The 27,232-nt window shown below is 40.4% G+C and overlaps 2 protein-coding genes across 5 annotated transcripts in view; both read right to left on the reverse strand.

The window, feature by feature from the left end:
- Centrocortin (uncharacterized) overlaps positions 1-14,609 on the reverse strand; it is a 29,637-nt gene extending 15,028 nt beyond the window's left edge. The window contains exon 1 of one of the 2 annotated variants that reach the window (XM_072891228.1): positions 14,083-14,609. In XM_072891228.1, coding sequence (XP_072747329.1) covers positions 14,083-14,155 — 73 coding nt within the window. In that variant the 5' untranslated portion in view covers positions 14,156-14,609. Of the gene's footprint in view, positions 1-7,734; positions 8,339-14,082 lie in introns of those variants that run through there. The other variant, XM_072891227.1, reaches the window with a different exon arrangement.
- Positions 14,610-15,103: 494 nt separating this feature from the next.
- Positions 15,104-23,836, reverse strand: Ip3k1 (inositol-trisphosphate 3-kinase-like protein). Of its 3 annotated transcripts, none has more exons than XM_072891231.1 (5): positions 23,717-23,836; positions 17,096-17,413; positions 16,767-16,975; positions 16,198-16,669; positions 15,104-16,093 (listed from the first exon to the last, which is right to left on the reverse strand). In XM_072891231.1, the coding sequence occupies exons 1-5, from the start codon at positions 23,819-23,821 to the stop codon at positions 15,878-15,880; spliced, it is 1,320 nt and encodes a 439-aa protein (XP_072747332.1). In that variant the 5' UTR covers positions 23,822-23,836; the 3' UTR covers positions 15,104-15,877. The 3 variants fall into 3 exon arrangements, with proteins under 3 accessions (XP_072747332.1, XP_072747334.1, XP_072747331.1); XM_072891233.1 differs by lacking the exon at positions 23,717-23,836 and adding an exon at positions 20,990-21,746 and having other exon boundaries at positions 17,096-17,429; XM_072891230.1 differs by lacking the exon at positions 23,717-23,836 and adding an exon at positions 20,990-21,745.
- Positions 23,837-27,232: the final 3,396 nt, after the last annotated feature.

Here is a 27,232-nt window from a genome sequence, read left to right on the forward strand (position 1 = left end):
AGATGGAATGGCAATCGCCGCGGGTCGATGGAAGTGCACGGTCAACGAGAGAAGCAACCGGCCGCGGCCGGTGCATTTGGGTCAGAGATTGCAAGGGAGACGAGGAGAGAGATATTCTAATGAGGCCGCGAGGGTTGAGATTAAGGAAGAGATTCATATTCATATTCGGAAGACGAACCGATGCGTGACGGATATCCGACTTTAAATTGCTCCTTTATTCTTCAATGTCAATTTTCAATTCAATATCTACTTTCATGCTTTAATCTAATTTACAATTTTGCGAAAGCTCTTTTTTAACCTTTTAACAAATTAAGAAATTATTAGCTACATATATTTAAAAAATTTTATATGCATTCATATATATTTATAATACAGATATTTTTTTAATTCAGTATGATTTATAAATTATATATATAGCTGAATTTATAAATATTTAATTATATGAATTGAATAAAAATGAATTAAATTTTCAAGAAGGAATTAATTTATTTGAGGAATATAAAATAAAAGTTCAATTTTTATATAAATATTGTCTTTTCTAAAATTCATAAATAAGAGAAAATTGATATTAAATGGATGAAGATTTGGATGAAGATTCATAAGACCAGACATGTGATATTATTATCGTAAAATAGGTCTTGCGCAAGAGGGACGCGATTCAACAAAACATTTTCTCACTTACTCCTTACGATAATATCGCGCTGGTTTATCACACTTATCGGGTTTAAGAAACGAATAATTATGCGGGATATTGCAAGTTTTATATGCGCCAATCAACGCGACATGCCATTTCCGTCGTGCACCTGCATCGCGCGACCGTACTTTCTACCATTACGATCTGTCTCTTTGCACGACTTCTCTTTTTCTTTCTCACCAAGTTTAACCGCGTTATCGGCATTAAATAACTTTATCGATATTGTAACGGGTTACGTTACTCTGTGGCTACGAGATACGGAGAAGACATTTTTATACGGCTATTCGATCGATCAATTAACAGCCATCGGCGACGTGTATATGTATATGTACTTACGTACAGTGTTTCTAAATATGTGCGAAAAATTTCGAGGGGTAATTCCTGGGGTAATTTATTGAAGAAAAATTAATGTCCTTTAAGGCATTTACGAATTACAGGATGTTCGAGGTTTAAAAAATGAGTTTTCGACAGAAACAAAATTAAATAAAATTATCAAAATTGTTAAAAACATTATTGATTAACGAATCTCATTGATTAGCGAAAATGTTCCAAAAATACCAGGTTTATCGTTTTGCATGTTTTGCAATTATGCGATTCTTTTTTTCAATATTTTCAATCAGGGTGCTATAAATTAAGAATTTCAAGTAATTGCAGAGAAAAAAAAGCTCATGTAAATATATCTCATGATACAAGCAGTGAAAAAAAAAAGGCATTGGTGTATACGACTCTTCTTCAAGAAATTATCCAAGAAATGATCTCCGAAATTTTTTCGCACATGTTATAAACCCCGTAAGCGTATGGGAGTATATGATATCTTGAGAATCTCAGTGGGGAACTCTCGAGTGTCGGAGTCTCTCCGTTCCAGGTCACGGAGATTCGCCGGTTGTATATCTTTCTACGCGAGGATAGGAATCTCTACGAGGGCCTCTCTCGGTCATCCCGAATGCACCGCGCCGAGTGTGCGCTGCACCTTGTACCGTTACCGGGCGTATAATCGCTCCACCGTACCAACCTGGCCGACGATCGGATTCGTGCCGACCGCGTGGCCTATCGCCACTATTAAATCCAGCAGGTCCCGAGTATAATCGGTGCACCATCTCTATCTTTTCATTTTTTTTTTTTTTTTTTTTTTTTTTGATCGATAAAGTTTTTGTGTCGCTCGAATCGAAATGATCGCGATATCTTCGCGCCGGCCGGTTCTCACGAATAAATGTATCGCGCATGGGAGCTGTGTTGGGATCGACTGACTAATCGACACGAAATCGCCAAAGTGTTACACGAGAGAATCCGCGTCCGTCGGCTTTTTAGCCGTTCGACCCCGGCGGGTCGGGAACGTGATCGCGGCGGGCTTTGCACGAGACAGAATCGCGCGTGTTCTACGCTAAATGCTTCGATTAATCGAGTCGTCCCATCGACAGAACCGAGCGAAGACTCTTAAACGAGGAAGGTTTTTATGCGGTTTTAATTTATTAGATTTTTCATAGATTTTAGTAGAACGCGAGAAATGTTTCAGCAAAAACGATAGTAGCAAAAAAATAAATAATAGCGCCATAAAGTCGTTCGGGATCCCTTATCGGACATCTTCGTCGCGATCGGAGAATCGCGGAAAAAATCACATGCACACTCGCGCACACAAGCCGGCGTTAATAAACGTTCATTTCGATAATCTTGGTAATTCCGTAAATCAACGACCGCGATAGATGGACAGCTAAAGATTGGTTTAGTCTCTGCCTTTCTCTCTCTTTCTCTCTCGCGCGCGCAACACGGGAAGCAAACAACTCGCGCGCGAAAGAGAGAGAGAGAGAGAGAGAGAGAGAGAGAGACAGAGACTCCCTCTCTTCTTCTTCTTCTTCTATTTCCTCGAGGCAATAATTATAATCCAATCAGGCTCTCGTCAAAGAAGCACGCGCGGACGACTTTCCTCGCGATTAGACAAATATCGCTTGGCACGTTCATTAATTGTCGCCCGACAAAACTCAATCGGCCGTTTAATTAATGGCCGATCGATGAAGGGTGATTGCACTCGACCGACGAAAGTAACCGATGTAAATATATTCGGAACATGACACGCGGCCACCGGTTCCGTTCTGTTTGGCCGCGAGGTGAAACGGAAGGTGCGCGACATTGGAAAGTTCGTGGACCGATGTTGATGTACGACACAGTGCGTTAACGCAGCCATGTTTTCTTTTTGCAAACTCTCTCTCTCTCTCTCTCTCTCTCTCTCTCTTTTTTTTTCTTCATCATTTCAATAACGCACGTCTAAACATACACCGGAATTCCGGTTTAACGCGCAGGTGTCGCGGTGAGACTTTAGCTATACGTCTGGGAAACGCGCGCGGATATGTCTCTTTCATTTTTACGAGATGTTTATTCTCGAGAAAAGCCACGTGTATTAACACAAGTGTCCTTTTTTTTTTTTTTTATTGTATACAGTTTTATTGCTTTCGTTTCCTTTTTCTTTCTTTCAATAATCTCCAAGTAAAATGTATTTCTATACGAGAAATCTTGAGATGTGTATTTTCTAAATTCACTTTAATCTTCATACAATACGTACAAGTTCCGTTCTCCCATCAGCTTCCCGACAGTCGAAAGTATATAACGCGCAAGTTGATTTTGATCAACGATTGGAACCCTTCTCAAAACTAGACCGCCTCCTCCTTTCACCGTGGATAATACGAAAGCCATAATTCATTATCAACATCGCTATCGATACCATTCAATTAATTATAATCCAAATGTCGAAGGTGGCGTACAATTTTAATACTTTCTACAGTGAAAGGATTTGTGTATCGCAACGTTCGTCAACGTTTGAACGTTAAAAAATGATTCGATAATCTTTACAACCCCTCATTAGGGTAAAAACAGCCTTATCAGAACGGCTTTCACTGCGTGAATGGAATGACTGAATCTAATCTGATGAAAAACGTCAAGCGACAGTATAGCATAAATGGAATCGGACTTGTATGAGCGGATTGAAATTAATTAAGAAGCAGGTCGACGATCAACCTGGATAAAAGAGATAATCGATAATGAGAAGAATGTAGACATCGTTTCTCGGACAAGCGATAGTTTGATACTTTTATTCTCGCTTCGGCTGTTTACAATATGACGAGCGATCTTGAAGCTATTCTGTTAGAATTGTATACACGAGAACTTTTGGCGAAAAAAAGTTCCATCTATCTATTTGCGCGCAAAAGTCAACAAAAGATTGCAAACGCAATAGCAACGCATAAGCAAGCGTATATAATATTTTGATTGCAGGCGACGCGCGATGAGAAAGTTCGATTTCCTTTCTCGTGTCTCAGGATTCTTTCGCTGTTCGGCAACAATAGAGTTATTCTTATAACTGGTCTATTGAGATATCGATGGAGAAGTTGATCGAAACACCGATTACAACGGAATAATAAAGTAGATATTGGACTCATTTATTGATAGGTATGTTCTCATCAAATATCTAATGACAAAATGATTTGTTTACGAAAAGCGACTTATTATTATGCATTTGATTGAATTTATAATGACACGAACGTAATATCCCCGCGATGCTATTTTTACCCCGCCCCCAATTATCATTTAAAAAGATTACCACGGTTAAAAAATAAAGAAGATTCATTCGATATACAGGGTTTTCGAAAAGTCCGGAAACGGTCGAATATCTCGAAAATGAATCATTTTAGAGAAAAATGTTTCAAATAAAAGTTATTTGGTTCGAAAAGCGCCGTAAAATGGTAGCACTGGTTTGACCTTGGATAGTCGTTTGAAGGTTATATGAAGGTCACCTTGAATTTCTTAAATGAGACACCCTATATATTTTTGCATATTCTTGTAGCTTCCCTCGAGAGCTTTCTAAAACACATAGTTAAATATTTTTTGATTAAGTACTTTTCGAGTTACGAGGCTTGAAAGTTCCAATATTAATTTTTTTATTATCTTATTTTAATACTTTTTAGCACATAATAATAATCATAAAGAAAATACATGATTGTTTCTTTTAAAAAAATCGAAAAATTAATATTTTACGAGATATTTCGTATTTGATGTCAAAATACTGCAACTTTGAAGCCTCGTAACTCGAAAAGTACTTAATCAAAAAGCTCTCAAGATAAGCTCCAAGAATATGCAAAAATATATATATTCGACCGTTTTCGGATTTTACGAAAACCCTGTATTAGTAACGCTACGATAAGATAAAATATTGAAATTTAACGGGGAAATTTAAACGTTAGCAAAACATACGATATTCTTTTTAGACTTGATAAACTGCGTTTCGCTTGTACAATCGCTCGTCTAAATATAGATCGCGTTAAAACAGAGTGGGGAAATACATAACAATAACGCGGTGCTTCCCCACTTTTTGTCCAGGTTTTTCTGCCGATACTCCCTTCGCCCCCAAACTGTTATCGTCTGATTCTCGCCGGGTCAGAAACCACCGCATTAAAGCGATCGATGCACGATGTATAGAAAGTAGCAGAGAGGGTGTTTCATGGCAACCTATCCACCCGAGCGGACTTTGCCCTTCGAAATCATCAACCCTTGAATTTCGAAGACCCAATCGGTTCGTTGACGTGTGCCTTTTAAACGTCATTCGTACAATGCCTCTTTTCACCAATTACTAGCTTAGCTAGCAAGTAATAAAAAAAAAAGGTATAGTCTAATTTAAAACGCTAGTTAACATGCTTGTTTTTTGCTCCAACTAGCATCCTCTGGTTAAGTTACAATATTTCAGTTTTATTAAAGCATGTTTACACGATGCTTTTTCTAGCTACTAGCATTTTAAAATACACGCTGCTTTTTTATCAAACTAAAAACGCTAACAAACTACTAGCATGCTAGTAATTAATAAAAAAAGCATCGTGCGAAGCACGCTTTACTCTCTCGGGGTAGGCCTATCTATTATTTTTTTTTTTTTTTTTGACTTTGCATCGCGAATTTAGCGCGTTCTTAATTCCGCAACACCTTTCCGGAGCGCGCCACAATTATCGATTAATCGTCTGTCACTACCGCGAGCGCTCAAGTCGGTCGCGCATTATCCACGCGGCCCACATACATTGCATTTTTATGGCGAGAACGACGGGCAGCCTGTATGCGCGAGTGCCCCGAGCGTGGATCGTAAATATGCGCAACCGTCGTTTCTTTGCCGGCGATATTAGGCACGCCAGTCTCCTCGGGAAAGAGCAACCAGAACGCGACCGGCAATGGCGCGAGTCGTTTGCATAAATCATCATGCTTTATTTATTTTGCTCGCTCTCTATTATACATACGCGCTCTATTATAACGACCGATTTTTAAAAGCTTAATAGCCGTATATACCGTACGCGAAGAATGGACCAACGGCTCTGAGCGAGATAGACTCGGGTGGTGGGGGTGATGATGACAATACGAAGATCTTATTTAATTAAATTAATTGTCTTAATTCGAACCGCTGGGTGCGATTGATCTTTTCTATTTTTTTTTTTTTTTTCTTTTTCTTCTTTTTTTTCTTCCCGTACCTGTTTACGAGCCGGCAACATATTTCTGGAAATTATGCGTTAAGCTTCTCACCTGTATCACGCAGTTCCAGGCTACTCGAGAGACTGCTCTCTGCGCAGACTCCGCGATCTAAAATATACTCCTGCCGATCAATATTCGTAAAACTTGCATTTCCGGCGACTACACGCGATTTTCTCGTACCCGCGGGACACGTTTTGCGTCCCATGGGAATCGCATTTCGTCGCGTAAAATTTCAGAAGAGACCTACAATACAATAATATAATGTGACGTTTACGGTTCTTAAAATGAAGGATAATCATACGCGTAGCTTTAGAAGCTAAATTAGTTTAATCTTAATTAGAGAAGTAAAATTTAAAATCTATTATATTCTGTGTCTCGATGGGAGCATATCTCAAGTGCCCGGTAGCTATCAAACAAATCGCTCGCTGAATGATTTAGCGGCAATTGACGACGAAAATAACAGTAAGGTCGCACACACTCTGCTGATGATAAAATATAATCGCCGCTTATCGCGCGGCTCTCTCTCTCTTTCTCTTTCTCTCCCATTTGCCTCTATCTGTCTTTCACCGGAACAGCGCAATTAATCGCGGTATCAAAGAGCGAATGGCGAAAAGTTGTACATTATTTTGAAAAATGCATTTCTTACCTATGAAAATATCGTATAATTAATATATCGCATATTGGATATTGAAACGCTATAATTGGAAAATTAAAATGGACGGAAATATCGATCCTGAAAGAAAGTATCATCTCCAGCCCTTTGTCGACGATATTCGAGACGCTATACAATCAAGATGCGACCACGAAGGAATACTTTGGAAAGCCTCCCGGTGCTTTTCACTCACGATGCCCACCCGGACAACGGGTGCGCGTATTGCGCGACAAATCGATGAGTCATGCTGTCTCAGCTACGGTCGTTTTGCCCTGATGTAACACACGAGGCTAATGTTTCATGTTTCCAACATGAAAGAGACAGCGCGACAGACGTGGATTAAACATCGATAGAATAGCTCGTGCAAAATTTCATGTAATCGCTGAATATGTAATTCTTATCCTACGCGGAAAGCATTTTGTCACGTAAGAATGACGACTGTTTGTACTTTTCTGCTGATTTGCATTCGCACTTAAATAACAAACGATATCTACCGTGGACTTTGAGCTCGTCTCGATTATGCGCGATTTTTTTTTTTTTTTTTTTTTTTTTTTTTTTTAACGCGTATCTTGCGTTTTTTCAAAATCATATTTTCGAACGAACACTCTCACGTACAGCCTCATTGATCTATCATCCGGGTAGAGATTTCGAGATGGACCTCGAAAGGACTTTGGTAATTTTAACGGCCGGTTGCACCTGCGCATCCTTGGCGAGGCAACCGCGGCCTTGACATCATGGAACGGGATGCGCGACGGCGACGCTTCAATCGGAACTCGCGAACAATCGATGCCGCTTCTTCTCAGCGCAGATACAAATTTACATGGGCGATATCGATCTCCTCGCGAGTCCGATGCATTAGGTACATATATTAGATATTGAGACGAGAAGCGAGATTTACCCTGCAGCATGTTGTGGTCGGCATCGTCGTCCGCGTGGTAGCGAACGCCGCCGATGGAGGAGGACAGCAGGCTCATTTTCTCGATGACGTTCCGGCCGCGGCCGGCGCTCGCGGGATCCTGGACCTGGACGCGAGTGGGGCCGCCTGGCCCGGGCGCTCGCGGGCGCTATTGGCGCGCGTTGGCCGCACGTCCGCTGGACGAGCCAATCCCAGCGAGGGAAGCCTCGTGGAACGAGGGCCTCACGGGCCTCGGCGAGCTCGCGAAAAGCCGCCGGCCATGGACCGCCGATTCCGGCACGTCACTTTCTCCCGGCGGCGTCGGCGACGGCGACGGCGACGGCAGGTAGCTCTCCTACTCCTCGGCGCCCGTCTATCTTCTCAGGATCAGGAGGCTTGCCCGCTGGACCAGGCGGCCGCGCGAGTCGTCAATCCGACGTCGACCCTTCGTCGGAGCGGCTACGTCTTTCGCGTACCACGGCGACCCCTGCGACCGACGTCTTGACAAACACAATTCGCACGCGCTCGTCCCCGGCGTTGTCACTCTGCCTGACTGACGGACAACGCTGACTGGCACTGCCCCGCGTCCAGGCGTGCGTCCCGCACCGCGCGTTTCCTCGCGAAACACGCAACGGCGCATGACACGCGACGACGACCGAGCAGCGATCAATAACAGAGCCGTCTGTGGCGTCTGCGCTATCGCGCATCCGCTTACCGATGCTAAGGTGGAGAACACAGGTCTCCAACATTGGACCCCGACGCCCGACAGGAGACGTAATAACCAGGGAGACTGATTAGCTTTGCGTCGCGAAATGTCTGTGTAAATGGATTCGTCTGAAGAAGATTTCTCGAATGACGATGCAAAATCCGACAAAGTAGGTTGTTTGTCGTATCTAAAATATATGCGTTTTCTTCTCCTGGCGACGATAAGAATCGCGCGGAGAAATTGCAGCGTTTGATGCAATAAAGCATTCCCCCGTCCATTTACTCAGAGCTATGATGAAGTAAGTCAGGTAAAATGTATGTAGAACTGGAGATATTACGTTGATTTGTTATTATATTCTGTGCTTTGTTATGGCATAATTAACGGCGATATTACACGCGTATATAAATTGCTGTTACTCGGCAATATTTCTGCCGTTATGCGTTTTAATTTAATCCGTAACGTACGTAATCCAAAATTGGAGAAAGTCTGGTTTAAGCATCATTGTTTATAATGTTTCGCACGATACGCAAACACCGTATATCGCGCGTCTTGTATGATTTAAGTAGATTCTTGTTTCATCGCTCTATTCCACCTGTACTTTGCATTACGTAATAGCATGTTGCTTCTATTATAATGTAAATTAACCAGAACCCGAGAACCGCGAAAATTGAGAATAAAGGTGTAAAAGAACTATTTTTTTTTCTAACTGAAAAGGAATGTTTTTTTTTCAAATGAAAACAATTTGGTTTCTCATTATTTTTTTCTATAATAAAATATTTTGCTTTCATCATTAAAAATTTTTTTTTTAATATAAAAAACTTTTTAATTCTTATATTTTTAATTTATGTTTTTCAAAGATAATTTTTTCGATAAACATTGTACCGTACATGATTCAAATATACATATATAATTTTTAATTAGGTGCGTTACAAAAATTTGTATTATTCAATTGAAAATTATTCTAATTATATTGACATAATTTTGACCACAAAACTCTTATTATTAGTTTATTAAAATTGTTTTTACAAAAAGATAAAATAAGCAATAAAAGGATTAATTTTTAATTTATAAAATGCTACATTCGAATTACGAATGTAGGAAGTAAAGATGTTTAATACATAAGTAAAATCAAACAAAATTAAAAAAAAAAAAAAAAAAAGACATTTATTTATTTTTTAATTTCTCTGATGAAGAGTTGCGAGGAATCTCAATCATGTTTTATCGCCACGTAATAAGAGGGGGGAAGAGAAGGTCTTATAATGGCACCGAATTCCCATGCTCGGGAATGACGGAATCGGCAGTTTTCCTCACGACATCCGCGGCCGTTCGCCAACGTTCATTACGCTTCGACGTCGTCGCATTTTGCGCGTGCATTCATGCATACGCGAACCTCTGTCCGTTTCCGACCTGCTATAATACTCGGAGAATAATTCACCTGTCCCGTTACGCTAAACGGGATAAATCGTCTCATTATATAGCGGCGGATGTTTCGTGAACGCGCGGCGCCGCGCCTAATTCCGGAAGAACGTCGAGTTCTCCTTTTTCTATTCTCTTTCTATCGTATGGATCGAAGGGGGAGCCGATTAATTTTCCGAGATATCTCGCGACATTTGTCAAAACATTTATCTATCTTTCACATTCTTTTTCGAAAGTTTACGCCGGTAGTTAAGTAAACGATAAGTCGATGAAACTGGATTTTCTTGCGTGATTTCCGCGCGCCTCTTAAAAATCGACTTTCCAACTTTATAAGAAACATATAGCGCTACGACAGGTATAATTTTGCGCGTTAACGGTACGCGAGGTTGTATTCCCTGATTGGCGAGATAACCCGTGCGATAATTCGCGCGGGTTATCCGGTGATTAATTGCGTGGCCTATAAATAATTAGCGATCGTCATCGCGCGTTTGCGAACAAACGTGAAAAAAAGAAGAGAAAGAAAAAAATAGAACCCGTCGCGATTCTTTAACGCTAAAGACTCGGCGGGAATGATAATCGATGAAGAATCCTCTATAAAAACCCGTTTCCAATCTCCTACGAACCTATCAAAGTAACGCGTATATTTATACGCTTGTCCTAAAAAAAAAATTTGCGCAACGGTTAAGTCGCAGACAAATTTCTCGCGCGGTATTTTCTATCGAGAAAGGACATTTTGAATTTTTCCAGCGACGAAAGGAGAAAGGCAAAGTCTTCTAATTACGGTCGACCTCCGGTAGGATGATCCGTAATTGGCACCCATCGCTGTACATCGGCTCCGGAGAGTCGAAAATCATTATCCCAGCCTAATTTCACCGCGATATCACGGGACGTTCCCTCTTCCGATCGAACGGAACGGGCGGAGCAGGTTTCCACGCAATCGTCGTCGATAAGAGTCTCTCTCGCGCCGATTCTCCTGGCTTCATTTTCTGCAGCTGGGCGGGAAGTTGAACCGCACTGTAACCGATATTTACCTGTTCGTCGGTTCCTCCGTAAGGTGATTACACGTTTTCGCGCGCGCAGACCTATATCATTTTGCGATATATATATATATATATATATATATATATATATATATATAAAATGAAAAAGAGAGAGTATCTCTGGTTTTATTTGAAAAAAATTTCAGAATCTCCAAAAGTAAGTAAATGTCTCTCGTGTTATCGCGCACACGTCCGTCTTATTAATGACATATAATCAGGCGCAGATGGATAGACAATGTTTTCTTTGAATCGAGGGTACTCTGTTTTTGCGATTTTTCTACGATTTCTCGCTCAAGATTCTATTTTCTTTCGGAGACGTGACTATTCCTCGCGAAGACACGACAAAGAACACGTGCTCTCTTCCTGTTATTAGTAGAAATTACTATTCCGGAGGGGATATGTAATATCGCGGTGCTGATAGAGATACATTAAAGCCCGATTCCTCATGCCGATCTCCGCGCTCCCAGGATTGAACAATTAGGTTTACGATAGAAACGAAAGGGAATTGCATTTATGAGAAGTCGTTTTATTGGTTTTCGGAAATGGTACGCTCCCCGCAGGTATTAGAAACTCGATTGAAACGAACGGAAGAATGCGAGAATGCAAGTGTTTCGACGATGCCGAAGAGAGGATCGTTTCTTTCGCCAATTCCGGATAAGAAGGTAGATATACCAGAGTCGATTGTCCATATTTCCATATCTCGTTCGCGATATCGCGGTAAGTGAATTAATCTGAATTCGCTCGATGCACGCGGCGAGAGTCGCGGAAAAGTCGGCCTTCCATTTCTGCGGTTAGAAAACGATCATGGCGATTTCACACCGCCACCATCCGATCCGATCCGTTCATCATATCTGCCGGCCACGATACCGAGAGCCACGCGAGCTCATGAGCTTTTGCGATACTCGATCTCGCCTCCCGACGGCCTCTCTCGTGACCGACAAGATCCCGGGGCCCGGGATTTTTTTTCTTCCGGCAAAATAAATCTCCGCGAAAGAGAATATAAATGCGCTCTGGATGAATTGGAAAGTTTCCAATTTGTCCGGAGAAAATCGGCATCTCCCGTTATCGCGATCGCGAGCGCGTGCATCCTCGCGATATATTCTTCCAGTTCGGTATGCGGGACTAATCACGACATTGCGAGGCCTGGTCTAACGACCCGTTGCGAACCGATACCGTAACGTTATTTGTCGCGCCGTTACGCTCGCAAGTTTTCTTGCGCGAAGTTTATCTACCCGCCTGTATCGGTGCTTCATCTGGAGCATCCTCTAGATTCGATCGTTCGTGCGCGAAGAGGGACGATATCGAAGGCGTGGCGATTAACGGCAAAAGAAGTTTCAATTTCCCCATTTTTTTAAGACTCGATTCTAATGTCGATTTTATACGAGATTTCTGTGTCATAATCGCGGAAGTTTGTGAGTCGCGTGCACGTCGTTCCATTCAAACAAAATGATCCACCTTGTATTTATCGACGTGGACGGGATCCAAATTCGAAGATGATGGCTTACCTGTGAAATATCACGCGAATCCGCGAAACCGATCCGAGGCGATTCGCGAAAGGTCGAAGTAATCGTAGTCGACGAGAAAGTATGTATATTAACCACGCGCGCGGTGAATTTCAATGAGTCCGAAACGAAGCGAAGCTCTCGTCAACGAATGTCGATCTCTGTCATTCCAGCTGTCAATTACGCCATTCGATACAGACGAATCAATTAAAGTCTATTCGAGCGATTTCAGCGGAAATTGAAAGAATGACGTTTCACGTATTGGAAGGATTCTTTTTTCGATATTTTATAATATCTTAAATAAAGTAGAGGTATTTTAAAATAAAGTATAAAATAAAGTATCTTTTATGAAATGAAAAAAAAAAAACAAAGAAAAAAGAAACGTGAGAAAAATGATCGCAAAACGAAATGTGCTGTAGAAATTCCACTTTCACGCGATAATACACGCGAGCGAAAATGAGAATTGTCGATGCGGGAAGATCTCAGCTTTAATAACAGGCGGGCCTTACGTAACCGCGCGTAAGCGGCATAATTTTCGCGACACGTCCAACGATATACGTGTAATGCGTTACGTTGCGTTTATTACACGCACGTGCGTAATAGACGAGATTTCGAGAGGGATTTTAATCTCACCGACTCGCGAGGATTCTCGTAATGTTTTCTTACCTTTCTGCTTACGCACGAAAGGAAAAAATATTAAAGTCTCTGTCCAGCTTGATCGGTCGAAAAAAAAAGAAATAAAAATCTCTGCCTTGATCGGTCGTGTCGTACACGGTAAAAAAACATTTTGTATTTTTGTTGAAATTTATGTGTTAAATTTTTTTAACATACTCTTATGTTAATATAACATACTGTCGTTATTTTAACTTTTCTGCATTAAGTTAATATTCACTGTTTTTAAGAGTTGAAACAACACAATTAACAAGTAAATCTTACACTAATTCACATTTTTGGGAATTAATTTTTTACATATTATTTGTGTTGTTTGTTTACATATTTGCCTTTTGGTAAATTAACATTAAAATTAGAGTGGACAAATTGAGACACGAGAAATGTGTTAAATTTAACACAACATTTTTCACCGTGTATCGTTGCGTTTACAGCGTGAAATTCCTCACGCAAACACAACGGATCCTCCTTTTATTAATCGGAAGAAATGTTATGAGCCGAGGGTGCCCCGGCGGGCATTAACGGTTGAATCCATCCAATATATATAAATTCCTGTAAACTTACTATTTTTCTCCGTTTTCGAACGAGACCCTATTAATGCAACTCTCGTGGATTATTTCTTTAAATATACCAGGATTGAGGGGCAAAGCGCGCGCTGAGAGATACATTTATTTAGTATGTATATAAATATGTATACTTATTATTATATCGGTATTATTACTCTTTTCAGGAATTTGGACTTTGCGTAAAACACGTTTATAGATGTGAGCTAAGTCAATTTATTCATCGACACTCTCGTTGACCTGAAGTGTCACGAGGCGCTTGCGTGTGTAGTTTCCGTCGCTTTCGTAACGAATATCGTAAGCGAGTGAATACTTGTAACTCTCGATAATAACATTTCACCTTCGTAATAAGAGAGAGAGAGAGAGAGAGAGACTGGCAATTATTTTTATAAACCGACCGGCTCGACTTTGACGAAATACCGCTTATATTTCCCACACGATTACAGAGGACTCACCGCTTTGCGTCCAAGTGTCGGTGTCAGGGCAGAGCGTGGACCAGTCGTCCTCCAGGTCCTGGGAAGTAGCCATGGCCGATGATGGAAGGTGTCGTCGTCCTCGTGTCGAGAAACGTGGCCACGTGCCGTTCTCTTGGATATTATCTTCGATATTATCGAAAGGAATTCGCAAACGGCGCACGCAACGTGTCGTTTTATCCTGTCTCCGGCGAGGTCCTTATTACGGGGGAGAGATCCTTACGTACTTAATAACGCGGGCGCGAATCTATCGGAGAATCGCCAGCGATTTTATTTACGATCACATGAGGATTTGTTCGGAAACTATGTACGGGAATGCACGATAGACCGCGGTCCTCGTTAAAATCGCGGACCGGTTTAAAATCGCGAGGCGACGTAAGGACACGAGCCTAAGCTGGAGCACACACAGGCGTCAAAGTAACCACCGCGACAAACCCGGTGCCCGGTGCCCGGTGCCCGGTCCCCTGCGTTCCATACGCACACGCACACGCCACGGATTTGTTCCACCTCTACTCGTCGTTGTCGCTTCGCACGGTCGCCGTTACCGCTACGGAGAGCCGTGCGATTTTCGCGCTGTTTATTTTTAAAAGAGCGGTTATAACCCATGTGTATATGCGTGTGCGTCCATGTATGTACATACATATACTTGGAGAGGGCAGTACTGACGTAACTTGTTAGGCATACTTCTGTTTTTCTTTTGCGATGCACAATAAAGATAAAGCTTTTTTTTTTCCAACGACACGTTTTCGATTCAATCATCATTCTTGAAATAGATCCTGACATGTCTGATTAGAGATAATGATCGATAATTGATAAGCATCCACTTATTGACTCATTATTTTTTTTCATATGTTTTTTTATATGTTATTATTCCATTATGGACAATTTTTTGTTCTCTCCTCCAAATGATGAAAAAAATAAAAAAATGTAAATGAAAAATATACATTATGCAAATAATTGGTAGACACCGAATTGTATAAAAAAATTGAAGACTCTTTAAAAAAAAATTGAAAAGACGCTTTAATTATACACGACACTTTAATTATACAAATATAACAATTATTGAATTTATGATATTTTTATAAGGACATGTATCTAAATGTATCTAAAATAGAAAAACTAATTTACATAAATGTATATGAAGATTATTTATTCCTTACTACAATATCAAACGACCGAGGACACTTGAAAACACGACGAGCACTCTTTAAAAAAAGTAAGAACGTATTATTATTATTATTATTATTATTATTATATTATTTTTATTATTATTATTATTATTATTATTCGTATAACGTATAAGCACTCCTCATAAATAATTTCGCCTAGTTTACACGCGTTAGGGTTACTTATCGCTGTCTTAAAAGCTACTTTTGTACATTACACGTTTGTACACAGAGTAATGCGTTGCGGATTTCGTTTCAAGATATGTCTCTTACAAAAATGCGCGCAAAATGCAATAGAAAGCAGTCTTTCGTTAAAATACCAATATAGATACATATCGATGACATGAATAACGAACACGTTAGAAACTTGCAACAGGACCAGAATATGAGTGAAACAAGTATTGAAACACCACGTTTTTACTATCAAAATTTCTTGCTTATATATAACGTACTCTTCTTTTCTATTATGATGACGACATTGACGTATTATCGAATTGAAGATTATTTAGACAGAAAGAAATGTTGGAATACAAATACTTTTTTCACTCCATGTATACGAACAAATGTTGTTTTATAGCGCAGAGAAATGTCTCTGAACTCTGCCGTGCAATTTATTTAGCATTTATAGGAGAAAGGCGAATTTCTTCCATGGTTGAAATTAAATTGTCCAATCCGAATAGAAAACCCTCTTCGTGGTTGCCTTCCTCCCAAGGACGTCTGTGCGTAAGCCTTCGTCCGTCTGGTACCTCGCGTGTCTTTGCGAAATCTATTAACCAAACGCCTACCTTTTCGTTATCGTAGATCACAAAGATACTACTACCGATTACCTGAAAGATACAATATTATATAATCAAGTATCTTGAGGCGAATAGATGTATGACTAAGAAATTCCACGACAATCGATATATAAAGAAACTAAACAATATAGTACCTCATGAGTTTTAAAATAATCGGACTCCTCGATCTTGGTTCGCAAATTCTTGAGGCGTTCAAGAATTTTCAAACGGGCGTCCTCGCGTCTGCCGAGGAACTGCCTTATGGTGTCGAGTACTTCCGAGTGCGACTTGACCCTTTTAAGATCTGTGATCGGTGGCGCACCCGCCAATTTCATCGCTTCGATGCGAAAACCATGGCTGCAGGTCGAGCTCTGTTGCTCGCGGAATTGCATGTACCGTAATTTGGTTACGGCGTGTTGCTCGTGCTCTAACTGGGTCGGTGCGTCCGGATCGACAGCTATCATCTTCTGATAGAGATCCGGCCTGGCGATGGTCTTGGACACCTCGGACTCGAGGAAGGTTCGCGTGCCCATCTTAATGTCCATCACGTGGGGATCGTTGAAACCGAATAACAAATCCTGCAGCTCGATGAACGTATCGCCTTTGTACTCGACTTCTCGATAATATCTGTGAAGAGCGATGACAACACACATTAATTCTTCCGCGATTTACGTTTTCTATCACTTTAATAAAATAAAAAAAAGAGTGAATCTTTGAAACATACTTCGGTATGCAATCTCGCAACGCTTCCTCTTTACTCAGGGTCTCATAAACGATGCGCTCTGTGTTTTCAGCGCCGCCTGTTTTTCTCTTCCAGACAGTGCCAGGACCAGCGGGAGCGAAACCATCCGGGTGGCCTGACAATTGAAACCAGGATTTTAATCGATTCTTCAGCAGCACATCGCTCGCCGGCGCCGTCAGATCCAGAGCATTCTGCAACGTTGCAAAATTGTTTTGAGTCTCTCAGTTTTCTATGGAGGACGAGTGCGAATAAGAACAAGTAAACTAATCAAATGTCCAAGATATATGTATATACACGAAATAGATACGTACTAGGGCGAGAAATTTCAGGGAGAGATCAGCATCGTCCGGCATCGTCGCGTCGGACAGGACCAGGGGAAATTGTTCCATCTTCCGGATGGTGGCCGGATCATTGGGCAATTTGGTGAGCGAGTGGGACGATCTGGAGCCGCTGTTGGAGCGGCTGTTGTGGGACCCCATCGAAGTGCTTCGTCGCCATTGACGGAAAGCGTTGTAGGTGCTGTTGCTGCTGCTACTGCTGCTACTGCTGGACCCATCCTTCTGCCGACGGTGATCTTTGCTGCTCGTCGAATCATGATTACTCAATCGGGTTTGCTCCTTGCTCGAGGGCTGCAACCAGAGAGGCCTACTAAGAATTTAATCCAACCGGGACACAATGCGTCGTATTACGGGGCGCGCTGCCTCGAAATTTTAGTCGCCCGGAACTGGAGAAATCGATATGAACGCGATGAAACAGTATCCGAGGAGATAAGTGATATTTCTTCAATCGCGAGATTCGCCCGCATGAATAATAATTCCAAGACCGAATCCCCCAGGTTATCTCGTCCGCTCTCCGATGGATAAAATCGTCCGAAGGTTGTTTATCATTATTCGCGTTAAGTCGCGTTATCGCCACTTTTCCATGCGAATGCTCGATTTCGCGATACGTCATTCATTTTAATCTCCGCGACAAGGTCCACGTTGTAATTCGGCCGTGATTTCGGCCTCGATTATCGGCTCGTGTCTCCCACGCGCGAACGTAAACATGGATTACACGGGAGAAATTAAATCGAACCTATCGTCGATCGTACCGAACAGTCCTGAATAAATCGCACTGATTTATCTTTCATTACATGAATAAAGAACAAGAAAAAAAAAAAATAAAAGAAGCACGTGGTCAAAGCAGCCGGTGATGTTTGACGTATGCCTCGCAGAGAGATCGCGGAAAAAGACTCGAAGAGCGCGATCAAAAACCTGTTTCGTAAATATTTCGCGGATTGAATCTCTCTCACGCTACCCATTGACGTCAGTGACTTTTATTCCAGTTGCACCGGTCGAGTTGCCGCGGGGCTGATTCCGGTAATCGCGGTCGATCCAGTAGACTCGATCGCCCCGGGGTCAGATCGAAATGTCGAGGCTCTTATAACGAGATGCGGGATGATGTGAATGACGCGCACCACCCATTTCACTTGCTAATTATACAGACCTGCGGATTCGACATTTCTCTATGCAAATTATTTTTAATTAATTACACCTCTTTTCGTCGACGCGATTTCTATTTTTAAACGGTGCGTTTGTGGTGTTTACGCCGTTAAAATTCCAGAAAAATAAAAAAAAAAAAAAAAAACAAGAGAATATACTCTCTCGCCAATTAAAGTTTCTCTCTCGATCAATTAAACTTTTCTTTTTCTATTGACCATGTTTTTCGCAACGAGAGAATCGAACGAAAAGCGTTACAGCGGAACGTTCCTTGCGTTCTAAAGGTATTATCGATTTCTGCAAAAATTGAAATTGCTTCATGCGATGTCTTTGTTACATCCACGCGAACGGAAAATTATCATAAATTATCGTGAATTACCGGAGATTGCTCAGTGACTTAATGATGAGTCATTAAATTGTTTCTATATAGCGCGAAAAATTTCTCTTGTCAGTTGTACGCGTAGAAGCGAGAGAAGATCGACGAAACGGTGAATACGGTTAGGTAAAGATACTGCGGTAAAAAAAAAAAAAAAAAAAAAAAAAAAAAAAATTCGTTAAAACGGGCGATTGTGCGTTCGCAAAACGAGAGTCTCGCGTTTAAGTACATATGTGTTTGACGAGGAAAAATAAGCGTTAATAAATGTTAATTGCGTGCAACGACGCGGTCGTGCGCGGTTTCGCCCGTTAAGTTTGACACGCGTTCGTCTTATTCGGCCATTCATCGTGTTGCAAATCACTGTAATGCGGCTTTTGTGGCAAAAATAATCGAGCGCGCATAAACACCGTATTATGTACATATACATATACATATACATAAATGTATACGTGGCGTCTGCCAAGAGAGCCTTCCGTCACGCTCTTTTCGCGACGTGCAAAATTCTCCTAACGGACAACAAGATGGGATATTATCGGCCTTAAATTTTTGTCTTTTTGCCCACGTCTTTCATTAATTCGATATACATCGAATTATATCGTGGCAATTTCACGAGGCGAAACGCGTAATTCGCGGCGTTCCGCTCGGCGGTAACAAGTGTATCCGCGCTCGAAAACTGTGTCACCGTGCGCCTCGAGCGATCTCTCGCAGTTGCGTATTTCGCTCCGCGAAACCGCAGGGCATCGTTCTCGAAAAATAAAATAATCAATTGTAATAAATATTATTATTTAATTCAATTTTACAGATCAAATAGTTTAACGTTTAATAATTTTTAAATATAATGATAATCCAAAGGAGCAATTATAATATTTCTAAAAATTAAAAGGTTTGAAATTTTAATTTTTTGGATAAGAAAAAGTTACATTTTAAAAAAGCTATTATTAAATATTATTATTTAATTAAATTTATTTTATAAAGTAAATCATTTCATTTGTATTAAATATTCGAACCGGACTACGCATTCTTTCCGCCTGAATGGTCGAAATCGAATCCTCTTGTCGAGTCTTTCGATTAATCAATCGACCCGCCGATTCGAAACGAAGCGCGAAATTTATAAGTGAATTTTGTCTGAATAATCAGGAATTAATGATGGTCTGGAGATGTTTTTTTTTTTTTTTTTTCAAATTGCGTCATAATAAATAATAAACCTTTGGCATGCATGCATTTATTAAGGTATTTTTAAAACTGCATAGTCGGTTGTGTGCGTCAATAGGAAAAACATATCATTATTTTTTTCACGTATCTCTTGTATCAAGGTCTTTTAATGATTAATTGCATCCGCTTTTTTTTCGCGATATCGTAAGATAAAGCGAACATTTCCTAGAAAGGATGAACACGTGCGTGGAGAAGATCTTCGGCTATAAGCGAGGAAAGTCGGAAGGATTTGAAAGAAAGTGTCTGTGTACGTCACTGCGTTCAAGCGACCTCCTGTTGCGCCAGTCTGTACACACACGCATACATACAAATACACAGAAATATATACAAAGTATGTCTCCTTCGCGTGGCAAAAAATTATTTTCCGCGTACAAGTATTTATGATAATAAATTAACTTATGATAATAAATTTAATTACTTCCATCGGAAAGAAAGATAAACATATCTTGCGATATTATTCACTAGCTCTTTGATGGAATAAAACTCGAAACAATCTGCTAACCGATTATTCCATTTATATATTACGAATGTGACCGACTTTGGACCGAATTAAATTACTCGGATTATGCGCAAATAAGTAATCATGTATCTTTGTTTAAAACATTTCATGTATGATATATATATATATATATGTTCGTACGTCAATCGAGATGAAATCGTGGACACGGAGCAATGGTAAGTGGGGTGGATACAACAGGTCAATGATCTTCCGTTGGAAACCGGGTAGTCGAACGATTGGAATCGGCGTTGGACGGCATGTTTAAATCTCGTATATGTGCGTGTTGATTAACAGAGACATAAATACCGATAGGACGAAATATTTCCCGATATAAATGTTTGGTTTAATCATGGGATTTTGTCGTCGCGATTTATATTAATCTAAGGTATATATACACAGCTGCGCGCGATGTTTAACAACATCGTCGCCGTTTGCCGTAATTCCATATTTCACATTCCATTGACATTTAATAGCCGTTTTATGCGCCGGATTATCCGATTGAAGTTCGGGTGACGCTGGGAGTCTGGTGCGATCTCTCCCGATGGGGGAGAAAAAAGAGGGGGCCCGTGAAATTGGTCGGCCGTCCATCGCCCATCGCCCATCGCCCATCGCCCATCGCCCATGAGCCGGACGAGCGTACCTTGTTGAAGTGCGTCTGACGAAGCCGCTCATACTGGTCGACCGCACGCAGGCAGAGCCTCGTGGTGAACGCTTCCATTCGAGCTGGTAGGGGCGCGTGGCACACGCTGCTTGACATTATTTACTCCGTTTGAGGGAAGATGCGGACGTGGACGTGGACGTGCACTTGTCACGATACATACACGCGCGAAAGAAAAGCCCGAGGATCTCTCTCGCGCAAATTACCGTTCCGGCACTCTCTACAGTCTCTACCGTGGTGAATCATGGACGAACCTAACCTCCATCGAGCGTGTCGGCGAGCTCATCGCCGGCCCCGATACCGTTGACGAATGCGAGATTCGAGATTCGAGATCCGAGATCTACACCTACGCCCTACGCCCGTAGGCGCCCGAGCCGATTGGCCGCATGGCCGCTCGCCATTCTTCCTCTCCTCCTTCTCGCTCTCGTCGCATTTTCTCTTTCCGTCTCCCTCTCTCTCCTTTCCTCTCTCGCTCCCGTTAACGCGGTCGCGTATAATCCTCCGTCCTTCTCCCACCCGATATGCTTGCCGTCACGTCAGGTGCGGTCGTCCCTCTCTTATATTGTCAACTCTTGCTCTTTCTCGCTTCCTCGCGCCAACGTCACCGCTCACCGCTTCTGCGCGTTGTGTCCTGTGTCGTGCGACGAGACAGAGAGAACAAGTATGCGCGCGCGTTGTTTCGTTTGACGTCACCGCGCGATGCGTACACCGTACCGTAAACCGTGAGTAGCACTGAGCGACGAGAGAGCGCGAATGTAGTTTTATCGCTGCGGTCTCCCTCTCCGACCGCCAGTACATTTTCATGTAAGTTGCTGGCAATTTGCGGTTAGGAGGAGGCTGCGAGGAATAAATCGGATCCCCTTTTTCGCGCTCGAGAGATCGCGTTCGGTCGTCTTTACGCCGAGAGCCGAGTCCTGGAAATGTTTATCGATATAGATATCGATATATGTAGTTTATCGATGTAGATAAGATATTCGATTTTTTTTTTTTTTTTTTTTTTTTTATTATACCGAATACAAAAATTTTTTTTACGAATGAAATATCAATTAGATACGTTTAAAATATATTTTGAAATGATATTTAGCGGCTAATTATATTATACATATATATTACATTGAGATACATGTAATATATATATATATATATATATATGATATAATTATATCAATTATTAAATATAAATATTAAAAAATGTTTTTTCTTACCATAATTTTTTACTGCACGAACAATATATTATCTGAAAAACTATAATTTGAATCTAATTGTAAAATTTTTTATTAGTTTTTTAAGAATATCGTCTCTTCAATATGTTATAGGTATAATCATTATTTATTCAGAATTAATATAAATAATTTTTAAATTGATTTATTCATATACTTTAGCTTGATATTGACATTTATATTTTTCATTCGGACAATTTTTTTGTTAAAAATATTAATATCGATACATCGTTGAATTTTCATATTTTCTTTCTCTCATCATTTTGTTCTTTTTTCCTTCAATTCTTGTATAAATTCTCCGCTTATATTTTTACGCATATGTACACGGAAAAAAATATTTTCATTGTAGACACATATGTATTAAATTTTGTATTAAATAAAAAATGTGAAAAAAATAAAAAAAGGTAAAAAAAGGAAAGAAAGCAAAGAATAGAAAGACTCTACTGTCTTGATATAATTGCAATTACGATTTATGTTTCGTTGAGTAAGATTCTGCGTCATCTTATTGTTAGCTAATTTAAATCACATTTCACATGCGTAAAAAATTGTCTTGAGCATATTTTTCCTAAAATTTATTTTCATAAATTTCGATTATCGCAGATTATCGATTTTTTTCACAATTCCATTTTGTTCGTTTCTTAAACATCCGCTTGCGTCTTTGTACGATTAAGCCAGGATGGTTTCTCAATACCGCCAGTCTGATCTATTCAGTATTGTTCGAGATTGACGTAACTTCATTTTCATTTAAACTATTAAGAATCGAGCTTTTCGGAATTTGTGCCAAAGAATATCGCTGATTCACTTCCGGCTACATCGTACGTCCGTGATCGCGGCGGTGAATCAGGATAGATCCCATTAAGAAACACCCGCGTTTTCCGGAAATTCCAAGAGTCGTGGTGATGCTTGAAATAAAACGCGAATTTGGCGGGTAAAATTCTTTTTTAACGGAAAATTTCGGAATGGTTTTTCGATATTACGTGTACGATAGATAATTAGCCCGTTTCTTACTTTGCTGCCGAGATACTTTTTTAACGGCCTGCATAACATCCCGGTCGATCGATGCCGTTATCTCGCGTGATCTCGGTCATCGGCGATGATGCGCTTTCGATACTCGTTGACGTAAGTCGGACCGTGTTTATCACAGAGAAAGTCGACGTCCGACTATCTTTTTTTTTTTTTTTTTTTTTTTTTTTTGTGCTTTATTTACAAATTTTGAGAAATCGGAATCACGGCTTGCGCCGACTGACGTCACGACGATAGTTTCGCGTCTGCGAATTTCACCGGTTTCGCGAATTTCCGCGGTGACGACGTATTTGCTGAGAGTTTGCCTAAAAATATCAGATTACGCATTGAAAATTACAAATTGAATTGTTAAAAGTTTACAATTGATTAATCAGAACAAAAAGAGTTAAAATTTCTATGTTTTAATTATCAAATTTTAATCTTCAATACGTAGTCTGATACTTTATTCCAAAACTTTATTCCATACCTTATTTTCTTTTATCGTCGACGAGAAAAGTAATCGAGGTGTGATCGCGAAAATACGAGATGAGCCTCCGGTTGACGCGCTATTCTTCGCGTGTTCCTTCCTCATGAAAAATCCAATAATTAAATTGTAACGAATATAATAATAACAAATAATCGCGTATCGCGTCCGCTAAAGATATTTTGATACGACGCGCGAGTGGTGCAGGAATCGCACTGATTAAAGTGCGCACGATGTGTCAAGATATGTATACACTGAGTGAACGGACAGTGAATGCGAATGTTTGCTGTTAAAGTTTGGAAGATGTGAACGATTGCGATGGAATTTTTTTGTCAGCATTTGATTCACGTTCCAACGCATCCGCTTGTGTATAGCGGTACGTCAAAGAAAACTCAACATGTGCAATATAGATGAGAATGCAACAGGAATGTTTAGTACGTCGCGAAACCAAGTAAATAAACAAACAAACAAACAAACCAACACGAGTATCTGAAAATTTGCATTCGCTGTCGGTTCGCTTATGTATATTCACCTTTACGTATCGACCCGCGGTAGCGATAGAGCTTCAACACGCGTGTTTTCGTATCGATGTTTACGAGACTCCTGGCGTCATCCGATATGAGAAATTTGTATATTACAAACATAAACCTCACTAAGCTTCAAGAAAAAAAATCATTAAATATTGCAATAGGATTAATAATAAATTTACATATAAAAAAAGATATAAAATACATCTACTATTTGCATCAATAATAACGTTAATTTTCTATAGCGAAAGATACAAGAGACGCAATTACATACATCCTGGCTTAATTAAGGAAACCGTAATAGCAATTTGCAATTATTTGTGAATCATCTTGCTAGTATTTTTTTCGAATCTTGTATACAAGTTTGTATGATGAAATACTTATTCATTATTCATATTTCTTAAAGCATTAATACTTGATATGCACAAAATGCAAATCGTGTTTGCGAGATTGACAAGGATTGAAAGCAATGCCGATGACGTTTCCTGCCTTCGAGACCTTAAAACGACACACGTTTCGGTCCAAGATATAATTTAATTCAGCATCTTTAACGAGATTATTCCTTCTTAGCGTTAATCGAGCGCGACTTCGCTGCACAAGTCGCCCTTGGACAAGTACACACCCACGCGTGCATCGCGCAACCGACAATGATAACAACTATGTCCGATGTACCGTGTCGCGAAAATATTAGCTCCCGTTCGATTTCGTGAGTTTTTTTTTTTTATTTGAATAAAGAAAGAGAAAGAGCTTGCTATTTTGGAATCGATCCGGGATGTATTTCAAAATTTGTTTCTTCGAAAAGTATCGTCGAGCTTTCTCACCAGTTCCAAGTAATGACGTCAGACAACGAATTTGAATAATCTTTAGGCTAAAATTGATAATTAAGACGAAATCCTTGAAGGATTAAAAATCTAATATATCCTAGATTGAAAGAGAAAACTGTTGCGTGAATATACACACGTGGATGAAGAGAAAGAAAGATTTAAAAATAAAAAAAGTTAATTAGGTCGACCGGAACTTACTTGCGTCCACAATGACGACTGCTTCATTAATTAACCGCGATAATAATTAAAATCGTATATTATCGACCTAACAAACATAGATTGCTAGAACTTGATATTTTCATTTTTTTTTCTTCGTCAAGTATACGCAAGTATACTCGTGAAGGGGGGAAGCGAGGAGGAAGCTTGTAATTTGTGTAAATGTTGTTTTTGTTACGCGTGGGTGGCGGCCATCCGTGAAGCACGCTTCTCTTTTCATTTTCGATAATTATTATATGGCATATTGTATGCGTGTCCATGACAAATTTATCTTCCTTCCTGCCTTTCGCCTTCCTCCTGTTTTTATCTAATCCGAACGCGACAACTGAAAACTGCGATAATATATTATATTTCCGCGCACAAGTATCGGCATTTCCGTAGGTCTCGTGATGGGACTCCCGCGTTTGAAAAATGCGACATTTTTATATTAAGTATATACTTTTACGAATAAATATATTCTTCGACAGTCGAGCTGATGTAATATGCGGATTCTAAGCATGCCTATCGTTTGTCTTATCTGCGCATTGACGTGTGCGATTAGCAATTTAATGAAGCCTTGATGTGGTTGCATCGAAGATGTTTAAAAATAAAAGCCGGTAATTCGCGAAACAGGTTCCGGAATCCCGCTATCCCGAGCCTTTGCAAATTTACATCTATGCGGTGTTCAACGATCAATTTCGCGAATGTTCGAGATTGTAAAAAGAAAATAAAAATTCGGCTATTCGATTGCGAGAATGCGAGCGTGGTGGACTACGCGATGTATTATTTATGATACTATTTATAGATAGGCATGAGACATGTGACACACGCACGCAGAAATACTCGATAATCGGTATCAATGACAATTCTGTCGCCTCTGATAGATACGTGACTTTCGATATCGTGTGTAACGCAAGATGCACGGCTGCGAAATAAAAGCATTCCTGTCGTGTTTTCGTTGTGGCAATTACATCCATTGACGTCGACGTTACTAGTTTTTTCCTTATTTTTCTCGACAACTGTTTTCTTTCATCTTCCTTCTTTTACGGATGTTCGCGATCTGTCAAAACCGGATCCGATAATACGATCGAGAGACTCGGGTTTTGCTGCTCTTCATAGTGGTGGTTTATCCACTATGCTCGAAATTCACGCTCGTCAGCGCTGAAAAGACGAAGAGAGGAGCCGCGAAGGCGCTAACGAGGGCCGCTAATTTATACTTGCCGTATAAATTGGCGTTATTGAACGTGGAAATTTTGTCCACAACCGCGTTCGGGTTGACGAACGACCACGTAAACTGAGAATCGTCGAAAAAAAATTCTTAAAAAATATTAAATAAATAACCGACTGACTACTTATTATTATTATTTCCGCCAACAAACATTTATGAGTGGCTCAGATGCAAGTGTCCACAAGTCCACCCAAACTCGATTTCGAGTTATTAAAAAATTTGAGAACAAGATGAACAAGTGCTAGGCATCGTAACCGCAATGAATTCAGTCTTCAAGATCAATCAGATTGCATAAATAATTAAATCATTGATGTATTCTTATGATAAAGCGAACGCAAAGATCCTCATTTCTCAAACTTTTATTTTTTCGACTCGTGCTACTTGGTATTTGACAATAAGCTACTCACGTATGTATATATATATATATAGAAATATTGTTTTCGATTATAAAAAGAGATTGAATCCCGAAGAAAAAAAGACGAAAAAATGTGTCTCTCTCTCTCTCTCTCTCTCTCTCTCTCTTCTTTCTTTCTCTCTTGTTCGCACGCCGCTCTTTCGTTCGTCGCCGGTCCCACGCCACGCGTGTACGCGTGCAGCGGCACGACAGGCAGCATGGTATGCGTGGTCGCGGAGCGAGCTTCGCGGAGGTCACCATTGACGCAAATCTATCCGAGTGTCACGTGAGCACGGTCGCTGGAACACAATATATATGTGTATATATATATATATATATATATATATATAT

Source organism: Anoplolepis gracilipes, chromosome 4, assembly GCF_047496725.1.
Source record: "Anoplolepis gracilipes chromosome 4, ASM4749672v1, whole genome shotgun sequence".
NCBI lineage: Eukaryota > Metazoa > Arthropoda > Insecta > Hymenoptera > Formicidae > Anoplolepis > Anoplolepis gracilipes.

What these genes read in the sequence shown, in the direction of transcription:
- Ip3k1 (XM_072891230.1), bottom strand. Translation starts at nt 21,106, where the DNA reads ATGTCAAGCAGCGTGTGCCACGCGCCCCTACCAGCTCGAATGGAAGCG. An exon ending in TTGCGAGATTGCATACCGAA is followed by an intron (nt 16,670 to 16,766) that starts GTATGTTTCAAA and finishes CGCTCTTCACAG; the next exon opens with ATATTATCGAGAAGTCGAGT. An exon ending in ATTATTTTAAAACTCATGAG is followed by an intron (nt 16,094 to 16,197) that starts GTACTATATTGT and finishes TGTATCTTTCAG; the next exon opens with GTAATCGGTAGTAGTATCTT.